The sequence below is a fragment of the Bubalus kerabau genome, chromosome 1, assembly GCF_029407905.1.
Source record: "Bubalus kerabau isolate K-KA32 ecotype Philippines breed swamp buffalo chromosome 1, PCC_UOA_SB_1v2, whole genome shotgun sequence".
Taxonomy (NCBI): domain Eukaryota; kingdom Metazoa; phylum Chordata; class Mammalia; order Artiodactyla; family Bovidae; genus Bubalus; species Bubalus kerabau.
In genome coordinates, this window is record NC_073624.1 from 76,995,490 (window position 1) to 77,014,408 (window position 18,919).

Sequence of the window (18,919 nt, forward strand, 5' to 3'; positions counted from 1 at the left end):
GCAGACACTAAGCATTTGATGAATATTTACAGATTGATTTGTTTTCATTTTAGTGAACAACTCTCAGCCCTAGCAAAGGATACGATTCTCCTGACTTCTTAGGATGGGTAGTAACTCATAGCACAGTTCTGCAAGTACTTTTTAGTTTCTGCGGCTCCTTCTACTCAGCCTGACAGAGCTTTCACTTTTTGTTCCCAGCACTGTGTGCACATCTGACCTCTCCAGAACCTCCCTAACAGTGACTCCCATAGCTTCCCTCTCTGGGAAGCCGTGTGGACCACAGCTACCTGGACAGAGACTGTGCTCCCTGAAGGTCGACCGGGGCAGGACCAGGGCTGTACCACCTTCTAGCATCCCTCGTGGGGAGCCACAGTCATCAGCCCAGTGGAATGACTGACTGGGTGAGTGTGCTTTCGTACCTCCGTCTCTGGAAACAATGACAGGAGCTCTGAAACCAGCTTGAAACCTAAACATCGCGGCTTGACTTTTTCTAAACTGGTCTCTGTGGGTAGGTTAAAATGATCATGTTCGAATTTCCAACTATTTTTCTAAGTTGGACCAGAATGAGGCAGTGGAAATTCATTAAAATGCAGTGTTTCCCAGTGTCTGAGACACACTCCACCTGGGGTTAGGAAGATGATTCTACAAGGTACACAAATGAGCATGTTTAGTTGAGACTATCTTTGTTTAAGTGTAATGACCTGTGTTAAAAGTCATATGTTTACTTACAGCCACCTCTGAGTTGGGGGCGAGTAAAAAAGTATGTTAATTTCAATTCCTTGTTGATGTAAATAATAACACAGATGCTCTTAGAGGACTCAGGTAGAGAAGCACTGTTCTATCACAGGCTTCAAATTTCATACCAACCAGTGACGATCCTGACAGTAGATATGCCAGAGCTGAAAGAAACCTTGGAAGTTATCTGCTCCAATTTACTACTTTATTCACTTATTCACTCAACAAATACATATCCGGCACTTACCATTTAAAAGGATCTGGGTAAAACTGCAGTGAATCAGAGAGGGACAGTCTAGTGGGAGAACAGATACTAAATCTCAGAGGAATTATAATTAACACAGGTTCTGTGAAGAAGTAAAAAGTGTATGAAACCATTAATGGCAGGATGATACCTGAATGAAACCTTAAAGGATTAGGAGAAACGAAGCAGGCAGAGCAGGGCTTGAGGGTGGTAATGGGGACAGATCGGGGAAGAGAACAGAGCGTGTGAGGTCCTTTGAGGGCGTGTATCTGGCGTAAAGGAAGACCTCAGTTGATCACCCATGGTAGCTAATTTCAGTCAGGATTCATCCAGAAACGCAGGCCCAGGAAGTGAATTGACCTGACATTAGCCACACCTCCTGAGAGAAGCAGGGCGCAGGCCTCGGTCCATTCTCTCATGAGTTCACGCATTCACCTTGTGCTAATGTAGTGCCCTGCATTTAGACCCCGTTCTGAGTGCTGGAGACCCTCCAGGGAACAGAACAGATAAAGGTCCTGCCCCCACAGAGCCTGTATTCTGACATGGTGGAGAGTCAGTAAGTAAACAAGTCAAACCAAGCACATCAGTGAGAGAGAAGCGGTTTAGAGAAAAGTGAGGGGTGGGGGGATGATGCTTTGGATGGATGGCCCTCGGAGGATGCACGCAGAGACTTAAAGGAAGTTGGGACAAATCGGATCTCTTGGTCTCACTGAGGGCTTGTTTTTACCACTCAAGGCAATGTGGTAGTACTCAGGCTCTTTTTGCTCTCCCTGTGCTAAGAGCAGAGTCAAACCCTTAGCTCTAATTATATGCTGCCAGACAAAACATTTTAATAGGAAATGTAGTCTCCTCGGTGTGATCCAGGAGGGATCTGCCAGAAGGAATCTTCCCCTAGAAATGCTAAATTGCTTGGGGATTCTAGAGCATCCTGTGGGCATTTGGGGTATGCAGCTACTTCCCAGTATGCAACCATCACTGGTTTCGGTAAAGTCTAGAGTGGGACCTGTAATCAGAGGGAAACTTTTGCCCTGAGCCCACAGTGACGCACCCAATATAGTTTCCTCCCTGTGCACCAGGACACCAGCTCCTCTCTGCTTAACTGCCTTTTCAAAATACTAGTCTTTATTCAAACACACTAAAAACATGCTTTTCCCTTTGTTATTTGAAAAAAAGTTTGTGATTAGACACCAGCACAAGGATATTGCTTTCTTGTTCAGTGATGATGTTTAAAATCCTACAGTGCTTCTGAATTTAGCAGCTATTTAACTGTTCTAGGCAAACAAAAGAATTCAAGAAACAAAAACATCAAATTCATCAGCAGGGAAGGGACATATGTCTACTTGTGGCTGATTCACGTCGTTGTACAGCAGAAACTGATATGACATTGTAAAGCAATTATCCTCCAATTAAAAATAATTTAAAAACAACTTTGAATTCAATTACTCCAAAGTATTAGAACAGAGGTGAAATTTTATCCCAAAGGACTGAAAGTTGTCTGACTGGCAAATGTGAATATTTCATGTCCCCTCTAATACCTGGAGTTCCAAAGTAATGAAACAGCCTAAGAATGGTAACCAAGATGGGCAGCTCCCAGCTCTGTGGAAGCACAGCACAAATTCAGCTCTGAGGGTGCTCGTTCCTGGAAAACACTGAGGCCCTGAAAGTGAGGCAACGAGAGGCCATGGATGGTTCACCACTTCCTCTTGGATCCATGGGAAAGCCAGGGGAAAGATTCCTGACCCCCAAGATGCCAGCTCTTCCAAATATTTCTCAACAAGGAAGGCTGCCTCATTACTGATGGCCTCAAAGCCTGCCCTGGGAAGCCCTAAGTCAACAGTACGAAATGAAAGCAGAGTACCCCAGGCTCCCCACCCCCAAACCCCTCCACTCACCACACCTTTCCCTGCCTGTGGACCTGTCTAATAATGAGGTCCCCAGTGGGATAAGACATAGGGCCACAGGGCGTTGATGGGGAAGACAGAAAGGAGAAGGAGCAAGAAACAAAGGGATAATTTTGGAATATGAAAGAGAAGGGAGTCCCCAGTGGATAGATAAATGACTATGTGATTGAAAAGACTGGATGGTGGGAAAACAAGAGAAGAGATACCAAGGATGAAAACCAAAAAGGCCTTCAAGACACCCTGTCTATTCCTATCACAAAACACCAAGTCCTGGAGTTGTCTGTGTGCAGCAGAGACAGAATGGATGCTTTGTGGAAGTGAATTAGCCATCACACAAATTGCTCTCTGAAACTGCCCATGATTACTATGCTGAAGCAGTATTGTTTGATGCAAATCAATACTCAGGCTGTATGACTCATTCAACTGAAGGGCTGGCTGTATGGGTAAGGTTTTTAGATAGTATAGCCAGTTTCCTGTGGTAGAATCTGAACTGCATTCAGACTTCTATTTGGCCTTTAATAGCATTCTTAATTACATGGCACCTTGAAGGAACATAATCAAGCTTTAGTATCATTTCCAATTAGTTCCTTGTAGTCTATGTAGCTTGAGTTACCTGTTAAAAGTGTGTCTAGTAAACCATTCCAAGCAGTTAGTTTACATGTGCAACCATCTGATCTGATCTGATAGTTACCCATTATACTGAATGAAATTCTAGCATACTGTCTTAGAAAGGACATCCAGGACAAAGAAACACAACTTATTTCATTAAAATCAAAATCTGCTAGGGGCTAAGTTCACACTGGGCATAATTAATTATCATCAAGCCCTACGCTATGCTATGCTTACTCCTTAAGTAGACAATAATTATACACATGGCATCTATGTAAGTCTCACTGTATTGTATCCCAGAAATCTGTCATTTTCTTTGAGCAAATATTACATGATTTAATTCTGGTTATACACTTTTAGATTAAACTCATACAATGCACTTGGGAATGAGAAAACATATTCAAGATGAAAGCATTCTTTGAAAATACAGAAAATGTGCATATTAATAATAATTAATAAGATAAGATAATAAACTTATCTCCAAAATGCTATTGCATTGAATTCCTCTAGTCGTAACTTGCTGTTAGTACGACGTACAAAATACTTAAAAGCAAATACACTGCTGTAAATTGATCTCTGGCTGTGCTTATTATATTTCAAAATAATAATCAAATCAATCCACTTGGCTGCTTGAATTACTTAATACTTTCCAAGAATTGTTTAATCCAGGAAAGAAGAATATCCAGTTCACTTATGGCTTTGTAGATTCCTTTCTTCCCAATCTGCAGATAAAGTATAAATATTAGAAGCAGAAATATTTCATATCTTAAAAAAAAGTACTCAAAGAAAAGAATTTGGTATACTAACCTCATAAAATGTTCTTTTCATCCTAGTAATGGATTTCATCTCTCTAGCTGATGAAGCACAGGAAATCTGAGAAATTAGCAGTAAATACAGAAATATTGCTGAAGAAGGACTAGTATTCACTCTTCCACCCACTCAACCAACAATTTTTGAGCATGTTGTGGGCATGAAATACACTAGCAAACAAATAATACTTGTCCTCTGTCCTAACAGAGTTTACAGTTTCATGAGGGAGAATAATGATAAATTAAAAAAAAAAAAACAAATGAAAAATGAAAATTTACAAACTGCAACTAAAGCTGTGTTTGTAATGCATGATAGGGATTTACAGAAATGACCCTCTTTCAACTGGATGGTCAGAGAGGGTTCTTTTGAGGAATGACACTTAAATTAAGGTCTGAAAAGGGGGGAGGCAGCAGGTATATGAGGAAGTGAAGAAAGAAAAGAGGGATTTGGAAAGGATACACAGGTGGAATAATTCAGGGAACCTGAGTGAAAGGTGTACAAATGTCCTGAGGCAAGAAAGACTATGCCTTCCAGAAACTTAAAGAAACCATGGCTGGAGCAAAAGAGATGCTAGAAACACAAGAGATGTGGGAATGATGAGAAAAAAATTTTACTTTTTGAAAAATCGCCCTGGCTGTTTTAAATATTGATATTGATTCCCAGGAGAAAGCACCAGGAAATGAATATTAGTTTCTAAATTATGAAGAAGAGTAAGCTAGTGTCTTGAGAAGACAGCTTGTAGCCTGACTTGGGGTGGAGAGATTGGGAAATGCTGGTCTCCTTTGAGGAGGTGAGTTTTCAAATATGAGCATGAGAATCACTTAGGAGTCATGGGGAAGAAATTCTCCATCTTCCTTTCCTCATCTGTTTTCTCCCACAGAGTCCCATAGGGAAGACCTTGCATAGGAAGGTAGAAATTCTTCCTGTGAAAGAGGCTTTTGTGATGAGGCATGGAAGAGCTGCACACAGAATGTGAAGGTTCCATCTGCAGGACTCAAAAGCACAAGAGCTGAACCTCCCTGTGATAAGAGCCATCAATTTAGAGGACGTTTCCTCCCACACCAGAACCTGTGAGGCCAAAACAATGTGGAACTGATCCAGGACAGTGGTAGCCAGAATCAGAGTATACAGTCAGAAAGAATTCATTCCTTCGTTAAACAAGCATTCATGAAGTGCCTACTAATTGTCAGATCATGTGCCAGGCATTAAAGACATAATAATGAGCAAAATAGAGGTAGCAAATAGATAGTGACAGATGGGAAAATCAACAAATACAAGATCAATAATAGAAGATAAAAATCCAGCAGTTCTTCTTTATCCCAATTTCTCTCCATGTGAAGATTGTTAGATAAAAATAATAGTTTTTATTAGCATTTTGTTAGCATTCTGTGTCAGGCACTAATATGAAGGCTTTGGTTATATTAACTCATTCAGTCCTCAAAACAACCTTATGAGGTAGGTACTATTATCACTCTCATTTTACAGGTTAGAAAACCCCAAGCATTGAAGTTAACATTCTGTCAATGTTCACATAGTATTAATAAGTGGAAGAGCTGCGATCCAAACCCACGTATTTTGACTCCAGAGTATGTATTTAAAAGCCACTATATTACACTATTTCTACACTATATATACACTACTATACTATTTTTTTATATTAAAAAACCTGCATAACTTGGAAAAGATATTCCAGCCAAGCCATTCTCCTATTGAAAATCTTAAATATCCAGTTCCAAAGAAAGATTAGTTCAAAGATCTCTGCTGCTGTTAAGTCACTTCAGTCGTGTCCGACTCTGTGTGACCCCAGAGACGGCAGCCCACCAGGCTCTCCTGTCCCTGGGATTCTCCAGGCAAGAACACTGGAGTGGATTGCCATTTCCTTCTCCAATGCATGAAAGTGAAAAGTGAAACGGAAGTCGCTCAGTTGTATCCGACTCTTAGCGATCCCATGGACTGCAGCCCACCAGGCTCCTCCGCCCATGGGATTTTCCAAGCAAGAGTACTGGAGGGGGGTGCCGTTGCCTTCTCCGTCAAAGATCTCTACTCTGTATTATCCTAGGGGAAATACTGGGAATGCCTCTAAAAGCCTAACCTAATTGACAGAGAAAGACACACAGAGACAGAGAGACTTCAACCTGAAAATGCACAGTGTGATAATAAACAAAAGACGAAAACCTCTGTGTGTGTCTATTTGTGTGTGTGTGTGTTGCTCCCTTTGTTCATTTGTTTTCCGGATTGGAACTGCAAAAGTAAATTCTAGAAATACCGTGTCTAGTTCCAGCCAGGAGAGTAGTTCTGGAAATAATTATTATAGAGAAGACTGCCTATAACTTTTTAAATGGAGAATTTGGCTAGATGCTAAATCTGTCCAGTCAGAGATTATCTAGTATAAATGTAGTTGGCCCAAACATTGCAACTGAAAGAGAGGACTTTATGAGGATAATCAATACTTGCCAATTCCAATATATCCAAAGTTCTTAAATGCAAAGAGCAGTCACAAGGAACTGAATAAGCAAGTCATAGGGCACAATATCAAATATGCCTGTGTCTGGATTTAAAATTTTAACACTAGAATCCACCTGCCAATGCAGGAAACAAGGGTTTGATCTCTCATCCAGGAAGATCCACATGCCACAGAGCAACTAAGCCCATGAGCCATAACTACTGAGCCCTGTGCTCTAGAGCCTGGGAACCACAACTCCTGAGCCCTGTGCTCTAGAGCCTGGGAACCACAACTCCTGAGCCCTGTGCTCCAGAGCCTGGGAACCACAACTCCTGAGCCCTGTGCTCTAGAGCCTGGGAACCACAACTCCTGAGCCCTGTGCTCTAGAGCCCAGGAACCGCAACCACTGAAGCACGCACACCCTACAGCCCTTGCTCTGCAACAAGAGAAGCCACTGCAATGAAAAACCTGTGCTCTGCAACTAGAGAGTAGCCCCCACTTGCCACAACTAAAGAAAAACCTGTGCAGTAATGAAGACTCAGAATAGCCAAAAATAAATAAATATTAAAAAAAAAAAAAAAGATTTACCACTGAAAATGTGAGACCAAAGAAGCCAACCAAATTCTGGACATTACAGAAATTAAATGTCATTAAGGCATTCCTTCAGAGAAGGCAATGGCACCCCACTCCAGTACTTTTGCCTAGAAAATCCCATGGATGGAGGAGCCTGGTAGGCTGCAGTCCATGGGGTCGCTAGAGTCGGACAGGACTGAGCGACTTCACTTTCACTTTTCACTTTGATGCATTGAAGAAGGAAATGGCAACCCACTCCAGTGTTCTTGCCTGGAGAATCCCAGGGACGGGGAAGCCTAGTAGGCTGCCGTCTATGGGGTCGCTAGAGTCGGACACGACTGAAGCGACTTAGCAGCAGTAGCAGCAGCAAGGCATTCCTTAATGATGAGGCCCTCTCCCCAGACAGCTTGGGCCTACAGGGCCTCCCATAAATAAGGCAGGAATTACAAGAAAGGTTTCTGACTTCATTCCATCTAAGGCACACGCTACCCTAAGAAGAACAAAGAGGGTAGAAGAGGAGAAAAACAAGGTTTGGCAAAAAATAAAAACCCATCACTTAATAGCGGCAGTGTTTCCTCTAGAGCTCTGTAGGTTTATGGGATTGTTTCTGGTGCTTTGAGATGTATTTACTATAAATGACCCCTAGTAAATGCAAGAGGTTTTCATTTTCCTCACTGTTATAAATATGTCTATAGACCCAGTAGGATAGCCTGATTTTACTGCTAATTCAGATTTCTTTGCTTGAAAGGAGGAATTTACAAAACAATGATTCCCTTTACCTTATATTTCAAGGTATAGTTCCATTTGCAGAAAACAGCATGCAAAACCAAAGGGCAGCAGTTTTGTTCTAAGAATGGCTGCATGATTTGACAGACTCAGGCAAAGCAGTCATGATCTGGACAAGAGGCAATGTATTAGTAGGGCTGGAATAACCAGGGACTGGCTCAAAAACAAAAAAATTATGTGTGTGTGATAGTCACAGAATAGCAAACACAAGGCAACAGCCTAATCATTCACCATTAAGTCAATGGATATTTATTGCATACTTACTATAGGCTAGGCATATAATCGTGTGTCTGACCACATAGCATGGACTTTACTTAATTTATACAAGTGCCCCTAAATGCTGAAAACTGCCTTGGAGCACAAGCAAGCAATGGCTCATAACTGTCAGAGACAGCGAAGGAAAATCACAATACTATGTGATGAATACTGTCATTTAAAAACAAAAACCCGTTCTGGGGACACATCAGAGGCCATCCAACTGAGGGATCCCAGAAGGCTTCCAGAAGGAAAAAACAAGAGAGCTGCATCTTGAAGGGTGACTAAAATGGAGTGGAAGAAACAGAAAGAATGGATGAGTAGGCAGAGGAAGCCCGATGCTCAAAGGTTGGAGAGAACAGAGATTATTTATTTATTTAATTTGTTATTATTGTTATTATTTTGGGGGCCACACCTGGCAGCATGTGGGATCCTAGTTCCCTAACCAGGGATCGAACCTGTGCTCTCTGCATTGGCACTGCAGAGTCTTAAGCACTGGACAACCAGGGAAGTCCAGCAATGATAATTCAGACACCCTTCTGGTCTCAGATTGTTACCTGTGATATGGCCCCCAACCTCCAGCCCTCAGCATCCTCTTGTTTGCTCCCTTCATGGCACCTATCAAAATCTGAGAGTTGCTGAAACTGACTGAGAGCATTCTCAAAAGAGTTCTGTACAGAAAGAGATATTATCTATCAATTTTGTTGAATTTCCAGCATCTGGAATAGTGTTCAGCAACACTAGATACTCAGGGCTTGTTTAATGAATGAATCAATGAATGAAATGCAAGCATCAGCTTAGAGCTTTGGGGTTCACAAAGCCCACTGGTTTAATATTAATAGTAGTCTGAAGTATATACTGGGCATTAGTGAGCTCTGCTTAAAACAATTTGATGAAAAAATAAATGTAATCCTTAAATCTGAATCCCCAGTATCCACAACGTGTTTGAAAAATCATGAAAATATGTATTGTGTATTATATACACTAAAACAAAAATGAATAATCCCTCTTCGCTGATAACTCTAAGGAAATGAAATAGCTTGGCCAGGGAGTGGACAGCTGTACATGTCATAGTCTCTCACCCTGTATTGTCACAAATAATGACCTCAAGTTCTTCCTACTAAAAGAGTTTTACTATACTATAGTCCTCTATGAGCATGTACTATAGTCTTTCATGAGGCTTCCCAGGCGGCACTAGTGTTAAAGAACCCGCCTGCCAACAGAGGAGACCGTAAGAGACGCGGGTTCAATCCCTCGGTTGGGAAGATCCCCTGGAGGAGGGCATGACAACCCACTTCAGTGTTCTTGCCTGGAGAATCCCATGGACAGAATCCCATGGACAGAGGGGCCTGGCGGGCTACAGTCTATAGGGTCGCACAGAGTCGTACACAACTTAATGGACTTAGCACAGCACAGGTGTGCACAGCACAGCACAACTAAGGAAGAACTTTGACAGAAAATAAGTTCTATAATATAATTAGAAAATATATTTACACAAGTTAAAACTGATGACTTATAAATGATCTCTTTATCTTTCACTTAAAGTAACACTATAAGTAAAACACTAACTTTAGGCATTAAAAAGGTATTTGATTGTTTAAGAGAATCTCTCCTTTGGAAATTGTTGAGAAAATGTAATTGGAAGAAAATTAGTGTTCTAAGTATGGAAAACAGTAAAGAAAGATACGAACAATTTTACAGAACTACTACGTATTAGGCACTTTGACATAGTATCTAATTTAATTCTTCCAAAAACCACATGATGAGATTATTGGTATTGTTAAAGACAAGTTTAGGACTTTATAGTCAATGAAAGAATAAACCAGGATTAGTCTTACTTCCTGCTTCAGTTTTTATCAGTTCAGCCAATTATAATTTTTAAAATATTCAAAATTGCAAACATAAATAATTGGCAATGCTTCACAACTTGATAAGTTAGTTGCAGCTGATGATACAAATTACTTATCAAACTTTCTACAAGAATTAGAGACACAAATATTCTTTGACAAGACTTACCAAACTTAAAAATTAATCACATACAATTAATGTAAAGAAACAGAGCTCTCTAATTACCAATTACTATTTAGACTCTCAAAATATTAATTAAAGTAGATGATGAAATCTTGAAAACTAATGTACTTTTTTTCCAGTTTCAACTTTGAGCACTAGCAATTAGGCAAATTATCCTATGAATTCAACTAAGCAACTTTCAAGTCTGAGAGTTTTTCTACAAGAATCTTTAAAACATCTTTTTACAAAGAGGCACTTTCCAAATATCATTTAGACAAATACCATGGGATCGCAAAGAGTCGGACACAACTGAAAGACTTCAACTTTCACTTTCACTTTTCAGGGCTAACAAAGATTAAAAACAAAGATTAAAAATAAAGATATTTATGTTATCCTTGGCTTTTTTTATTTAAACAATTATGCCACCTGAATTACCCAAATCAGACTTATTAAAATGTATAATATTTTACTAGGTGCTGCAAAATACCTAGAATGTTCTCAGAAACAATAAGATGACATTCAAATGTAGTGCTGCTGGGATTCCAGACATTGGAGCCTGTCATGAAAACTGTTGTAGTGTCGTGTCTTAAGAATGGCTCAAGAAGATGCCAGTCTCGGTGGATTTATAGAGAAACCCTAAACTTAAAAAAACCAGAAAGACTTCTCAAAAATGAAAAAAAAATTTTGTCCATGAGGTAATAATGAAGCTAAGAGAAAATAACAACTCATTGATCACCTTGAAAGAATATTAGAAAATCAATCCTTATATTGAAAACTGATAAATAAAGAAAAAGAATTACATGTTTCTTTTTAACAGTACAGGTGAAATTGTTGGAGCAAATGAAATGACAGGTTTTAATTAAAAATATGTCATCATTTGGTAACTTTTAAAAATATCTCATATATTTGCATAAACAGTTGATCGTAAATAAAATTGCACACTATCTAGAAAATCACAATATTTAAAACAGGTAAGAACCAGAATTTCATGTTTATTCTGACCTTCTTATATGATAAGGTCCTCAGGACAGCCAAACAATTAGTTAGGGGGAGATTTCTTTACATAATTATCCCTATTTATAAATAAAGGAATAAAATTTTAAAAGCATTATTTTGCAATGTTTTATGAATTAATAGATCTAAACAATAATTATCATAGACTGATAACAGAAATAGAGGTCATATAGTACATTCTAGAAGCTAAAGGAAAGATGGATCATGTGAAGTAGGAAAGGGAAAATATTGAACAAATTCAGACTTGTAGTAACAAATGGGACTAAAGTAGGTTAGATATTACAGACTAAAAGATTTGTACATTTTGTAAACTTGAAGATATAGCAATAGAAACTATCCTCAATAAAACACAATTCCCCTGGTGGCTCAGAGGTTATATTGTCTGCCTACAATGCGGGAGACCTGGGTTCGATCCCTGGGTCAGGCAGATCCTCTGGAGAAGGAAATGGCAACCGGCTCCAGTACTCTTGCCTGGAAAATCCCATGGACAGAGGAGCCTGGTGGGCTACAGTCCATGGGGTCACAAACAGTCGGACACGACTGAGCAGCTTCACTTCACTTCACAATAAAACACAGAAGAACACTGCCATTGACCATAAAAACGAGAACAAGGATTTTGAACAATTTTAGCTCCAGCCACCCTAGGAAACAGCTTGGCTGTCTATTGCATAATTAAACACACACCTAACCTATGATCCAGCCTAGGTGGTTACCACTCCTACCTCTCAAGTGTTTACTCAGCAGAAGTGCAAATCTCTCTCCAAACAAAGACTTGCCTGGCATTTCTCCAGGCAAGATTACTGGAGTGAATTGCCATTTCCTTCTCCAGGGGATCTTTCCCACCCAGGGATTGAACCCCCTTTACTGACTGAGCCACTGGGGAAGTATATAAATATTCATAGCAGCTTTATCTGTGATGATGAAAAACTGGAAAAAATAAATAGCCATCAATAGATGAATAGATAAAGTGTGGTATATCATTACAGTGCAATGCTAATTGGCAATGAAAAAGGGAGAAGTAATTGATACATTCAATAACATGAATGAATCTCAAAGTAATTATACTGGGTAGAAGAAGTCAGACTTTGAAGAATATGACACATATATAGATTTTCCTCATTTTATAATTGTCTCAAGTCCTGATAAACCTATTGTTAGTTGAAAATATCTTAAGTCAAAAATGCATTTAAGGGACTCCCCTGGCAGTCCAGTGGTTAAGACTTCATCTTTCAACATGGGGAGTATGGGTTCAATCTCTGGTCAGGGAGCTAATATCACACATGCTTCAAGGTCAAAAAACTGAGACATAAAACAGAAACAAGGTTGTAACAAATTCAATAAAGACTTAAAAATATGCATAGTATACCTAACTTTCCAAGCATCATAGCTTAGTGTAGCCTAGCTTAAACGTGTTCAGAACACTTACATTGGCCTACAATGGAGAAAAATCATCGAACACAAGCCTATTTCATGATGAAATGTTGAATATCTCATAGAATGTATTCAATACTGTAATGAAAGTGAAAAACAGCATCGTTGTCTGGGTACAGAGCGGTGGTGAATGAGTTGGTTGTTTACCCTCATGATCTCATGGCTGACCAGGAGCTGGAGCTGCCGCTGCTGTCCAATATCAAGAGAGAGTACTGTGCCAGGAATCACTAGCCCAGGAAAACTGGAAACACATACCTTTTGTACCTCTATAAAGTCAAAAATCACACCATTGTAAGTTAGGGATCATCTGTAAAACCATTTCGTTTAAATCCTGCTGCTGCTACTGCAGCTAAGTCGCTTCAGCCGTGTCCGACTCTGTGCGACCCCATAGACGGCTCCTCTGTCCCTGGGATTCTCCAGGCAAGAACACTGGAGTGGCTTGCCATTTCCTTCTCCAATGCATGAAAGTGAAAAGTCAAAGTGAAGTCGCTTAGTTGTGTCCGACTCTTAGCGACCCCATGGACTGCAGCCTACCAGGCTCCTCCGTCCATGGGATTTTCCAGGCAAGAGTACTGGAGTGGGGTGCCATTGCCTTCTCCGCATCCCAGTCTGGGCTTCCCTAATGGCTCCGATGATAAAGAATCTGCCTGCAATGCAGGAGACCTGGGTTTGTTCCCTGCAGAAGGGAATGGCTACCCCCTCCAGTATTCTTGCCTGGAGAATTCCATGGACAGAGACACCTGGCGGACTACAGTACATGGGGTCAAAGAGCCAGACACTTCCACTCTCATCCCAGTCTGCTTGCTCTCTTCCTCAGACTTTCCTTGTCCTCCCTTATGACACTAGTGTGCACACTTTAGTCCAAGCACATTATTGCAGTGCTCTTTTCATTGTTTCTTTTGCCTGGAGTCTCACCCCTGCAGACATACAGGTGGCCAACAGGCGCGTGCAAAGATGCTCAATGTCACTAATCATTAGTGACATGCAAATCAAAACTACAATGAGGTATCACCTCACACTGGTCAGATGGCCATCATCAAAAAGTCTACAAATACTAAGTGCTGGAGAGGATGTGGAGAAAAAGGAATCCTACAATGTTTGTGAGAATGTAAATTGCTGCAGCCTTTTTGGTTTTCCATTTTAAATATAGCAGTGTGTACATGTCGATCCCAAACTCCCTAACTATCCCTCCCTTCCCTCGACTCCTTCCCCTCTCTGTGAGTCTGTTTCTGTTTTGTAAAATAAGCTTATTTGTATAATTTCTTTTTGGATTCCTATAAGGGATATTATACAGATATTTCCAGAGATTCATTCTTCAGTCAGAATCACCACACCTAGGAATGTCTGCATCCAATTAAAAAAAAGAGATGACTGGAGTGGATAATAGATGCTATTTCTGGTTTTCTTTTTCTAACTCCAGATTCTACAGACCAAGACATGGATTTAGTCTCAGAATCAATTCCTCGAAGTCTGCCCAAGATTCAGTAAGAGAGAGAGGAGAGCTTTAAAGCAACCAGCCGAGCCACAAAAAAGGGGGAGAAAAGTTTCTGCAACTTGCAAAGCTTTGATTCATTGGCATATTCAAGAATTAATGATAGCCTGAGGTCCCTGGAAGGAAGGGGGAAAAAAGAAACAAAGTGACAATCACACATCTGGTGGAGGGCACAGCTGCTCTGCTTAGGAAAGCTGCCCCCATGCCTATCTTCCCAAAATTAAAGCAAATGTTCAAAAAAGAAGAAAAGAAAATATCACATGTAAATGAATGTCACCTATAGCATTTTATAACTTCTCCCTCCTAAACTCTGCCCCATCCACTGATTCAGAATTCCACATAGAGAGGCAAATGCCCAGTTAATTTATATTACACATACTTGCTTCTGTAGCCAAGAAGAAAAAATGGTGATTGCCAGAAAAACTAAATGCAAGCCTGTTATTAAAATTAAACTTATTTCCCTAAATCAATATCTGAGGCGACTTTCTAAAGCTCAGCTTAATCTTTCGACTTTCTTTTTTAGAGTTTCACGGAGGCGGTTTGTTTACTCCAGCACATATGAGCCAAATGAACCAAAGCTAATAAGGGTTGTATTGGGAGGGGAGATTAGAAAGAAAGACCAGAATTAGGTGGCCCTCAGGATGGAGAAGGCAATGGCACCCCACTCCAGTACTCTTGCCTGGAAAATCCCATGGACGGAGGAGCCTGGTAGGCTGCAGTCAATGGGGTTGCGAAGAGTCGGACACGACTGAGCGACTTCACTTTGACTTTTCACTTTCATGCATTGGAGAAGGAAATGGCAACCCACTCCAGTGTTCTTGCCTAGAGAATCCCAGGGATGGGGGAGCCTGGTGGGCTGCCGTCTATGGGGTCGCACAGAGTCGGATATGACTGAAGCGACTTAGCGGCAGCAGCAGAAGCAGGATGATTGGCTAGGTGATGTGCTCGTATTTGGCCACAAGGGGGAGCCAGCCGCCTTGGAAAGCCTCCACGATCAGCCTGAGAAGGACCAGCCTACTCCCATCCTGCAGTAGCCAGTCTCTCAAGAAAAGTTCTTGACAAATTAAGGTCCCTTTAGGAAATGACTTCCTCCACAAGTCAAGGAAAATCAGAGTTCCTAGATAGCTCTATGGTTTCTAAGTTTTTGGTCTGAAATATTGCTCGGTTTAGGTTATAACTATTAATGTGGTCTCTAGCTATATGAGCTGAAGAAATAAAATCAATGGTCAAAGCAAACGTGGCTTTTGGAAGTTCCAGGTGTCCAGATATACTGTACTGTATCAGACAAGGATTTCTAGTACCTCAGCATCATGAACAAACTTCATTTACAATAATATTACATTAAATTGGATGGCTCTGTGTTTCGTGGTGGCTCAGACGGTAAAGCGTCTGGCTACAATGCGGGAAACCCGGGTTTGATCCCTGAGTCGGGAAGATCCTCTGGAGAAGGAAATGGCAACCCACTCCAGTACTCTTGCCTGGAAAATCCCACGGATGGAAGAGCCTGGTAGGCCATAGTCCGTGGGGTTGCAAAGAGCCGGACACGACTGAGCAACTTCACCTGTACCTTATTATTTTAATGGAATATTAGAGTTTTGGGGAAACAATGCAGCTTATTTAACTTATATGCAGAGTACATCATGCGAAATGACAGGTTGGATGAAGCACAAGCTGAAATCAAGACTGCTGGGAGAAATATCAATAACCTCAGATATGCAGATGACACCACCCTTATGGCAGAAAAGTGAAGAACTAAAGAGCCTCTTGATGACAGTGAAAGAGGAGAGTCAAAAAGTTGGCTTAAAATTCATCATTCAGAAAACTAAGATCATGGCATCTGGTCCCATCATTTCATGCCAAATAGATGGGGAAACAATGGAAACAGTGGCTGACTTTATTTTGGGGGGCTCCAAAATCATTGCAGATGGTGACTGCAGCCATGAAATTAAAAGATGCTTGCTCCTTGGAAGAAAAGCTATTACCAAACTAGACAGCATATTAAAAAGCAGAGACATTACTTTGCCGACAAAGGTCTGTCTAGTCAAAGCTATGGTTTTTCCAGTAGTCAAGTATGGATATGAGAGTTGGACTATAAAGAAAGCTGAGTGCCAAAGAATTGATGCTTTTGAACTGTGGTGTTGGAGAAGATTCTTGAGAGTTCCTTGGACTGCAAGGAGATCAAACCAGTCCATCCTAAAGGAATCAGTCCTGAATATTCATTGGAAGGACTGATGCTGAAGCTGAAACTCCAATACTTTGGCCACCTCATGCGAAGAGTTGACTCATTTAAAAAGCCCCTGATGCTGGGAAAGATTGAAGGTGGGAGGAGAAGGGGATGACAGAGGATGAGATGGCTGGATGGCATCAACAACGTGATGGACATGAGTTTGAGTAGGCTCCGGGAATTGGTGATGGACAGGGAAGACTGGTATGCTGCAGTCCATGGGGTCACAAAGAGTCAGACACAACTGAGCAACTGAACTGAACTGAATGCAACCCAAGTCCCAAAGGAGGATATAACTTAAACACAAACTAACCAAAGGGAACATAAGTTTGTTGTATTTTTTACCCTACTGACCAGCTCACCCTTATAAAAATTCTCTGCACTGTAGGCTGGAATTTGGATTACTGTGTACTTTCATGGACCACAAGAAAAAAGATGTCCTGATATTTTAAAACTGAAAATCTGCTACCAACAGCCCAGAGTTTAAGTTTCATGACCCTGATGCCCAAGGATAGAAAGCTCATTCCCTTCTGGCGACCCAAGGACTGTAATAACCTTCACTACCCCCTACTTTGTACCACCTCCCAGTACAACCACAGGAGACTGGAGACGGCATACTTAGAACAAAATCCACGCCACAGAAAAGACTCAACACTTCTCACAGAGGCAAGCCAACTAATATTGCCCAGATCCTGGCTTGGTTGTTTTGCTTTGTTTTGTTTTTCTATACTGATCTTGGGTGTTAGAAATACTGTCACTTCTGCCTTCTTAATTAGTACTCTATTGCTTAGGGTGATGGTGACCATACCACAGCATCAAATAATTTAGGTACCAAAGAAGGACACACTTCTTTTATCATTTTCTTTTCATTGAGACTTTGCCTTGTAAAGGATACAATTCTATACTTACACAAATAAATAAGAAAAAGTCTATCTAAAAGCACTTATCAATATGGGAGAGAAAGAGAGGAGGTAAGAGAAAGTGAGCAACAGAGAAAGAGAAAAAAGAGAGAGAGAAAAAAAATAAAAGAAAGGAAAGAAGAAAAACAATGACATCCTAGAAAAGTGTTTGGCATATCATTGGTGCTTCAGAAATATTTGTTAAATGAATGAATGAGTTGGGATTTGCACAAAGAGAGACTGATTTGAAAAACTAAATATTGATCTGAGGCACATCTCATGTTCATTTAGCTCTCTTCAACTTATTTTACATGTCATTCCTTAAGAAATAATACATAGTGGCATGACAAGTTACACAGGATTATTTGATATTGTTTCCCTGGTGATGGATTCTCCATTTGGACTACAAGCCAACAATTAGAAAATCCCTTTACTCACCCTTTGGGGTGAAGACAAAATATGCTATTTTCTAGGTAGATGTCTAGTATCAAAGCCATATTTGCTGTGCATACTTACACAGCGGCTCAATTTCTGCCTGAGGCTATGAAAGTCTTCCACAAAGTGCATTTCCTTGCAAACTTGTAATTGGAGTTGACCAAAAACATCTTCCATGAAGAAGGACAGAAGTTGTTCCTGGAATCTGCAGTTTTTCTATAAATAAGATAGGAAAAAATTGCATAAAGTAAACCATGAGCAGCTTTTGTAAAATAAACTAAAATATCCCCCTGATTATTACTTCATGACCATCTGGAAAAATTAAAAATGCAAGGAGAAAAGCATGCAACAAGTAGAAATGTGAGAAAGAAAAGCACCCCCTGGCTTACCATAAATAGCTTTTTTGTTTTCTTTTTTAATAATCGTATATTTTTTATGCGATCTTCCTACAATAAAACAAAGAGAAATAAGATGTATCCAGAATTTCATATGTCCCTTAGGTCTTCATTTCTAAGCAGAGCCTAATACTTACTGGAATTGTTGCTCTGAGGCTTGCTGCCTTGACATAGAGAGTATCGACAGCTTGGGACAGGGTTCCCCTTGGGTAACACCTTTCGGCAAAGGATGATTGCTTGTGCTTAGCAATGGCAAGAGACAGAGTGACAAAGAGCAACCCACATCTCAAAATGCAACTCACCCACATTTCCCTCCACCCCACTCAGCTCGTGTCACTCACAGTAACCAGACAGTTCCTTGTGCTGGTTAGACGGGAGGGTAACCTACTTACTTTAGCCCTCAAGGTCGCCTCTCCAATGAGATGCCGTGAAAGATAACTTACAGTTTAGAAAGAGGAAGATCACTTCAGTTCTAATTTTTTAGAGCTTGCTTCATAATCAAAAAACATTGACCACACCATACTGTGACATTAAGTAAAAGCTCATATTTACTGGCAAGGTTGGGGCCCTGTTTCCAAAAAGAATTCAGAACCTCAGATGTGTCTCACAACAGATTTCATTATTTTAAAAGCCAAGCCATGCCAGTAAAAACCCTAATCTCCT

At 40.5% G+C, this 18,919-nt stretch overlaps 1 protein-coding gene across 1 annotated transcript; it reads right to left on the bottom strand.

The window, feature by feature from the left end:
* Positions 1 to 4,124: 4,124 nt before the first annotated feature.
* On the bottom strand, positions 4,125 to 18,564 carry IL26 (interleukin 26). Its single transcript, XM_055566304.1, has 5 exons — positions 18,394 to 18,564; positions 18,251 to 18,307; positions 17,943 to 18,077; positions 4,297 to 4,362; positions 4,125 to 4,211 (listed from the first exon to the last, which is right to left on the bottom strand). The coding sequence occupies exons 1-5, from the start codon at positions 18,562 to 18,564 to the stop codon at positions 4,125 to 4,127; spliced, it is 516 nt and encodes a 171-aa protein (XP_055422279.1).
* Positions 18,565 to 18,919: the final 355 nt, after the last annotated feature.